General features: G+C 37.4%; 1 protein-coding gene across 1 annotated transcript; it reads left to right on the top strand.

Moving 5' to 3' along the window:
- The first annotated feature begins 2355 nt into the window (after positions 1 to 2355).
- Positions 2356 to 4957, top strand: LOC117447037 (elastase-1-like). The gene is made up of 8 exons (XM_034083621.1): positions 2356 to 2417; positions 2657 to 2754; positions 2912 to 3012; positions 3468 to 3593; positions 3820 to 3956; positions 4042 to 4184; positions 4474 to 4623; positions 4822 to 4957. Exons 1-8 carry the CDS (start codon positions 2378 to 2380, stop codon positions 4831 to 4833), a joined length of 807 nt encoding a protein of 268 aa, XP_033939512.1. The 5' UTR covers positions 2356 to 2377; the 3' UTR covers positions 4834 to 4957.
- The last annotated feature ends 3227 nt before the right edge of the window (positions 4958 to 8184 follow it).

Below are 8184 nucleotides of genomic sequence, written 5' to 3'. Positions count from 1 at the left end.
ATAGCACTCTTTAGAAAGAAAACAAAAATGAACTAAAATATTTGTAAATGACTGAATGTCCCCAATTAGAAAATCAATTTAAAGGGTTTAAAAAGCGCACTCACTTGCCTCAGAATGAATGTCTGTATACTAACAGCGATGGTAGTTTCTTATCTTAATGGAGTTCAAATCTTTTAGCTTCACTCTGGCAACAGTTTGAGCGTTTCGAATATGTCACAGTGGCATAATCAACAGTTACTCTGCACTCACCCTGATGGACTTTCTATCATAGACCCAATCAGTGCATCTCATTAATTTTTTTTTTGGATCCTCAATTTCCTGCCTGTGTGTGTATGCGACATCTTTATGGGAACCAAATCGACTATTCATTAACGAGGGGAAGCTGTATCAAGAGCAAACATCTTTAATTAACACATCCCCAGCACTTCCTGTCTTTGATCTCCCCATTTGATTTATTCCTCTGCAAGAAGAGATTGGGGTGGTTGAGGGATACACGAGGAGTTCGGAGGGGACGCTTCATGAGAAAATCGCTAAATTGTGGAGCTCCTGTTGATGAGGAAGTGTTGCAGCATTAGGACCTTTTCACTGCGTGTCATGGGAGCAGCTCAATTACCAGTCAGCGCGGCTATCTCTATAATAGCTCGATAAGGCAATAATCCGAAATCCATATAGTTTTAATGACTTTCTGTCTCATTAAGCACCGTTTTATTAAAGACGGACACATATAACTAGTTAATGGCTAAAAAGTATTATTATATATATTTTACTCAGCCTCTTATTATGCAAAAATATTACAAAATCCAACCACGATACAACTGTTCAATGTCAAGCAGGTCAGAGTGAAGCAGAGGGGAGAAATCTTCTTCAGCTCAGTTCTCACACTGGATTAAGATCTTTGCAGTTGGGATGAGATTTTGACATTGTGTTCAAAGGTTTTCATTTCAGTTTAGTACTACACAAGTTCTGTATTTACAATAGACTTATAAAGATTTGGGGGTTGAAACGGAAATCCCAGGGCAACATGTCATCTCTCTGTCTCCTGTGAAATATGAATGCCTTCATAAACCCATGTGGGGACGTTGAGATTTTGTTTTCGTTAGTCTTCAGCCCCATCTAGTGTTGGACTGTGACACTGTTCTGTTTGACGTATCTTGGCATGTGCAGTCTAGTTATAATTTGACTTTTGTCTTGAATCAAAAACTGCTCTGTAGTTCATAACTCAAAATATCAGCAATACATTTTTTTATAAAACTTAAGGTTTGTTAATACGAAGCATCAAAAGTTGTGCTGATTTTGCTTATTTTGTATCTTTACAGTACATTTAATAATACATTAAAGATTAAGCAAATGACCATAGTGTATTTATTTAAAACTTGAATCCATCATACATAAAAAAAAAAAAAATTTGCATTTCAATTTTTTTTTTTTACACTGGCTAAAACAAATAAAGAATATTTAGTTTCAGAATAATTGTAGAATACATTTATATTTTGTTCGCTTGACAAATTAATGGATGGATACTATTTTGAACTTTCTTTTCTTTTTTAGATGGAAAATTTAATTGGAATTTCAACTTCTCTGAAATGATACAATACCGCTTCGGACTCCTGAAGAAAAATCACAAGCAGACGCATTTACAGTTCCTCAACTGCAGTCACTGAATAACAAATTTTTTGTAATTTAAGCAAAACACGTTATTTTTCCCATTTTAAAAAGTAGGCTATAGACAGTGCCTTTGGTGTATGACGTTACACATAGCTTATTCTGTAAATAAGCATATGCCCTTTTCTCCTTCTTTTTACTTCCTCTCAGAGAACCACTTGGGAACAGAGATGGTCCAGAAATGTTTTCCCTATGCTATTTTATAATTCATGCCCGTTCAAAATGGAAACATAATTATTGCGTGATGTAAATGTTCTCAATAACTTGCACTCTATTACATCAGACAATTCGTTTTAAGGTTAAGCAGAAATTGTGATGTGTGCCTTCATATCAAAAATCTTATGCAGCCAGTCATCATTAGACCCTTCAGGCCAAATTCCTGACAAAAATATGTTTTTCAAACAGAAGTGGTAGAATTGATCAAACACAATAAATGCATAGATACCGTTCTAACTTCTATGTACTTCCAATCTCTCTGACTCTTGTTATCCAGTGATATATTTGTTCAGTATGTGTGTCATTTGTTTACTGGTCAAAGCAGGAGGTGTGTGGTCTCTGTGATAACACTGTGTGAGACAGACCACAGCTGTACAGCGGATTTTCTTCAAAGGGTTAGGAACTGCACAATTATTTTAGACCAACTGAAGGTCGAATGGAGGTATAAAAGACGAGAAGCATTCGTTCCAGAGCAGAAACGTTGTGACGCACTGCAAACATGCTTAGGTTTCTGGTGTTGACAAGTCTCGCAGCCCTGGGTAAGAAAATGACATCACTGTCTCACCATTTATTATTCATATCTTTTAGTCTCTTTCACTCTGTCATCCAGTCACTCACTAATTTTTCGTGTAGTCAACACTCCACATAATCTGCTCTACCAGCACACGCTCACTGCCCTCATTTCCTCTTTCTGAAGGTGGAAAGCAAACAATGTTATGATGTTTCTGGGAAAACATGTATAGTTCATACCCTCTGTTTTCATGTTTTTTTTAACCAGTGCTGGCTGACCGGATGCCCGAGCCCAGGTACATCGAGGACAGCTTGGAAAGAGTTGTTGGAGGCGATGTGGCCAAACCCAACTCCTGGCCCTGGCAGGTAATCACTGTCACACCAAGCAAAACTAAATGAGCCGTTTCAGCTGAAAATTATGTTTGGGGACTTAACTACTAACCGTGCCACAATTTCACATTTACAAATTACTATGATGATGTTTTTGTAGGGATATAACTCTGGTCTGTTTTCTCGCCCTTAGATCTCCCTTCAGTACAGATCTGGCAGCAGCTACCGCCACACATGTGGAGGAACCCTTATTGCCAAAGACTGGGTTATGACTGCTGCTCACTGTGTGGACAGGTAACATAATGACTAACTGCTGCATTCACTCGATATCCTTCGGCGGTATTAGTTTAGATTCATTACTGAGCATTCTGTGATTACTTTGACTTAAATATCCATAGCTACTCTTATCACATACCGAGGAATGATTTATTTCATTGTTTCCAAATGTCACCCGCATGAGAGAACTACTGAAAGCCTCATTTATAATTGTCATATTCAGACCGCATTCATTTGTTTTATTAGAAAGAAAATAAAGGCTATAACAAAGGGATAAAAACATAATAAAAACCAGGAGTTACTAAATGGCATATTGTGACCTTCACTTTTTATGACTTTTTTTCCCTTCAGTTTGATGTATTAGAAAATATTCAGGATATGCTGACTTGCAATCAAGTAATTTAAAACACAATCAATAATTGATTGATAAAAATACTGAGTTTCTCTTTACTTCGTTTTTTGAAATATTGCAGGAGTAGCACGTGGCGCGTGGTCATCGGGGAACATGACCTCTACAGCCACAGTGGCAGGGAGCAGGTCATGACTGTCAAGACTGTTCACATCCATAAGCTGTGGGACTCCTCCGACGTGGCTAATGGGTGAGGATTCTTTCTTACATTCCCACATTTTAAAAGATCTTTAACCTTAACATTTCAAAAAGTTCAGGTTATTCAATTTCTCTTATTACCTAAACATCTTACATGATGTCCGGACATGGCGTCAGAAAGATGGTCCTCTTACCAACGGACAAAATGTCCTCCATAGGAGTGTAGTATTTTCACAAAGTTATTTTTGGGTTCAATCAGTTTCATATCTCCACCTCAGGTTTGACATTGCCCTGATGCATCTGACCTCTGAGGTGACCCTTAACGCCTACGCCCAGCTGGGCTCTCTGCCTCCCAAGGGCCAGATTCTGCCCCACAACAACCTCTGCTACATCACCGGATGGGGACGGACTTCCAGTGAGTTCAATGCATGGTCCTGTCAGTTTGGAAGTTTTTTCTGTAAGCTCTATTTGTCTTACCTTTCCAATCCTGCCTATTCCAGCTGGTGGCAGCCTTTCCTCTCAGCTGAAGCAGGCCTACCTTCCGATGGTCGACCACAAGACCTGCACCAGCAGAAGCTGGTGGGGCAGCATCGTTTCCGACACCATGGTGTGTGGTGGTGGTGGAGCCGAGAGCGGATGCAACGTAAGTCGCCTCCTATATGAAAAATTAATTTGAAAACGTTTCATGATTACAATTTTACTTTTCAGTCATTTTATAGGAGAACTATTTAGATTTGTGAAGATATACAGTTGGATGTACCAACGTAATCCCATTGTATCAAACACAACAACAAGAAAATAAAGATTTCCTGAATATTTTAGCCCTAACAGAAAAACTCTTCAATGTTCTTATATGTTTTTCTATGTTATATCCACCATTAATCGCTCTGCAACAGATATTAAGATGCTCTCTTTAATCTGCTTCCCCTCAGGGTGACTCTGGTGGCCCTCTGAACTGCCTTGTTGATGGAAAATACTCTGTCCACGGTATTGCCAGCTTTGTGTCTGTTTATGGATGCAACACGCCCGAGAAGCCCACCGTCTTCACCCGTGTCTCCGCCTACATCGACTGGATGAACATGGTCAGTATTAGGGATATGTTTGTATATCATTTTTTAAATAACAACAGCACTGTGAAATGAAGTAAGAGTATTTATTTAAATATGTTGGATTGTTATTTACTAGATTCTGAATATAGAAATAACTATGGATAATCAAATGGATTTTGTGAATAAATTGGCTGCTTCAGATCAACTATAATTTGCGTTAATCTTTTCCAGATCATGAACTAAACGGACGAGTCATCTGTGTTGCAGCAGACAAAGCCAGAGCGTGCATTTGGCCATGTTTTCATTGACTGTGCTTCCTCTTTTGTCTGATCTTATTCTACAAAAAATAAACTTCATTAAACTTTGAGTGATGACTCATTTCTCATCAGAAAGTGTTTGCAAACAGCTGTGAATCTTTGTAAAAGGTCACATTTACTTTAGGCTTAAACCTATTCTCCTTACATGCAACAACATGTGTACATGTGTATAAAAGCACACTAAAAAATACAAATTCATGGATTTATATTATTTAGCAATACTACTTACATTAAAGTGTCGCCACAGACTATGAAAATAATGTTCTGCACTGGCATTTCTTAGCAAACACCTTTCATGTTTCAGTGATGAGTCAACACGCCGTCACACGCTATCACCAACTGAGATAAAGTCTGAGACGGATCACAGGTGTCTCTCTGAACCCTGCAGGCTCAGCAGAGGGGGAACATCAGATGAAGGTCAGCTCAGGATATAAAAAAAGACCTGCAGTGCACACGTGTTTCTGCTGTTCACCACTCTCACAGCTACAGGTACAACATATAAAGGCTCTACTGATATACTTTAATGCTGAAAAAGTCTTTATAAAACCATGTTAGCATGGCATGTTTGAGTTTCCGCTAAAGTGGAGATACTGTGAAGCTATAAGTGGTTTAAGAGATGATTCACTTTTCCTGACATTGGCAGATATAGTATTACATAGCTAGATAAGAACATATAGAAAATAGAAATACAATAAAGGTTGTATATTGTAAGTGCATGATCCTGTATTTACCATTCAGTAAGCTCTGCTCTATCTCTATAATGATGATCAGTATGCCTACTGTGGTGAGATCCTGCCCCATAACCCCCGACACATTAGTGGATATGAACGCACCTTATGTCATTATGAAACTCTTCACTCACATAATTATGACTGTAGCTTATGCAGTGACTCAGTCTCACTGTACCTCTTTGCTTTGCACACTTTCAAGCCTTTTGTACATTACCTAAGTAGGTCAAATGTATGTTACGGTAACCCATTACCCCATTTAAGAGGCAAATATTGCAACTTTTACGCCACTACATTTATTTGAGGTTTTGCATTACCAATTATTGTATTTTAAAATTAGGAAATTAATTAATTAAATTATTAATATCAAGCAATAATATATGATGTTATATTATTACATATTAAGGTTAACAGCTGATAGGCAATTACAGTTTTCACGACTGTTAGCGACCAACATTGACATTAATCAATCAAATTATAATCCAATTATATAATACTATGTATTATTCTTCAGTGGGCTACTCTGCATAAAAAAAGTATGTGTTGTTTTGGTCAGCCATTTAACTGTGTGACAGAAAAGGAACTAAGGGAACAGAACAAGCACACTTTTGTCTTGTTTTTTGAGATACCTCATTTTCCCCAAAGGCAGTGACCTGAGCAAATGCTAACATTCATTTGATATTGTTTTGGTTGGCCTGTCCTTTTGTACTATACTGTTATTTTTTAATTAAAGTTTTCCTTTCTTTTTCCTCCCATCAGAAATTGATCACACAACATTGGTCTTATGTTGTTTAATAAAATAAAAGTTAACCTTTCGGTGGCCTCCCTGGTGGCTTTGTGACACTTTTGAAGAAAGTCTGGGTAAACAGCACTGAGGTTTAACTGGAGAGTACAGAACGGTGTGTTCATGATAAAGCTGCCTATAGTGAGAATTGCACACATGCTGCAGCTCAGACAGATACTCATTCAGAACGCAGTCAGTCTTATATCTTTAACCTGTTTTCTTATATTTCATTTGGAACTTGAAACACTGGGGTAACTATCCTCCCTAAAAAAGTGTAAGGGCCTATGGGGAGGTTAAAAATAACACATGCATTTAATGTGAATATATTAGTTAAAAACTCAAAGCCAAACTTGTATTACTATCGGATTTCCATATATCAAATAGAGACTTCGCCACCCCCGCCCCAAATGTTGGTCATATTTGCAGTTACATTTTATTAATCTTAATTCAAACATTTAGTAAACCCACCATGGGTTTACCCATCTAAATTTAGATAAAGCCTTATTTTACAAAAGGCTATGTATTTATGCCTTATCAAGGTGACAGCAACCATACACTTTATTCATCTTTGGAGATTCAATAAGCATCGATATACAGAGTAACGTGCAGTGGTGTAAGGAAACTGAGTACATTTACTCAAGTACTGTACTTAAGTACAAATTATTTTAAGGGACTTGCACTTTACTTGAGTATTTCCAACCTGCTATTTTGTACTTATATTTATACCCCACTAAAAATCAGAGATAAGGAAATTAATTAATTAAATTATTATCAAGCAATGTGCTATTATATTATTACATATTAAGGTTAACAGCTGATAGGCAATTACAGTTTTCACGACTGTTAGCGACCAACATTGACATTAATCAATCAAATTATAATCCAATTATATAATACTATGTATTATTCTTCAGTGGGCTACTCTGCATAAAAAAAGTATGTGTTGTTTTGGTCAGCCATTTAACTGTGTGACAGAAAAGGAACTAAGGGAACAGAACAAGCACACTTTTGTCTTGTTTTTTGAGATACCTCATTTTCCCGAAAGGCAGTGACCTGAGCAAATGCTAACATTCATTTGATATTGTTTTGGTTGGCCTGTCCTTTTGTACTATACTGTTATTTTTTAATTAAAGTGTTCCTTTCTTTTTCCTCCCATCAGAAATTGATCACACAACATTGGTCTTATGTTGTTTAATAAAATAAAAGTTAACCTTTCGGTGGCCTCCCTGGTGGCTTTGTGACACTTTTGAAGAAAGTCTGGGTAAACAGCACTGAGGTTTAACTGGAGAGTACAGAACGGTGTGTTCATGATAAAGCTGCCTATAGTGAGAATTGTACACATGCTGCAGCTCAGACAGATACTCATTCAGAACGCAGTCAGTCTTATATCTTTAACCTGTTTTCTTATATTTCATTTGGAACTTGAAACACTGGGGTAACTATCCTCCCTAAAAAAGTGTAAGGGCCTATGGGGAGGTTAAAAATAACACATGCATTTAATGTGAATATATTAGTTAAAAACTCAAAGCCATACTTGTATTACTATCGGATTTCCATATATCAAATAGAGACTCTAGTGCTCAATGTATTGAATACTCAAAGTTATTTTTATTTTTTTATTTTGATATACTTTATTAATCCCCGTGGGGCAATTGTTTCTCTGCATTTGACCCATCCTAGTGTTAGGAGCAGTGTGCTGCCATTTTGAACGGCGCCCGGGGAGCAGTGTAGGGAACTATGCCTTGCTCAGGGACACCTCGGTAGC

The sequence above is a fragment of the Pseudochaenichthys georgianus genome, chromosome 5, assembly GCF_902827115.2.
Source record: "Pseudochaenichthys georgianus chromosome 5, fPseGeo1.2, whole genome shotgun sequence".
In the NCBI taxonomy this organism is placed as follows: domain Eukaryota; kingdom Metazoa; phylum Chordata; class Actinopteri; order Perciformes; family Channichthyidae; genus Pseudochaenichthys; species Pseudochaenichthys georgianus.
Note: the sequence above shows the minus strand (reverse complement) of the source record. Positions and strands in the feature narration are given on the sequence as shown.

What these genes read in the sequence shown, in the direction of transcription:
- LOC117447037 (XM_034083621.1), top strand. Translation starts at nt 2,378, where the DNA reads ATGCTTAGGTTTCTGGTGTTGACAAGTCTCGCAGCCCTGG. An exon ending in CCAACTCCTGGCCCTGGCAG is followed by an intron (nt 2,755 to 2,911) that starts GTAATCACTGTC and finishes TCTCGCCCTTAG; the next exon opens with ATCTCCCTTCAGTACAGATC. An exon ending in TCCTCCGACGTGGCTAATGG is followed by an intron (nt 3,594 to 3,819) that starts GTGAGGATTCTT and finishes TCTCCACCTCAG; the next exon opens with GTTTGACATTGCCCTGATGC.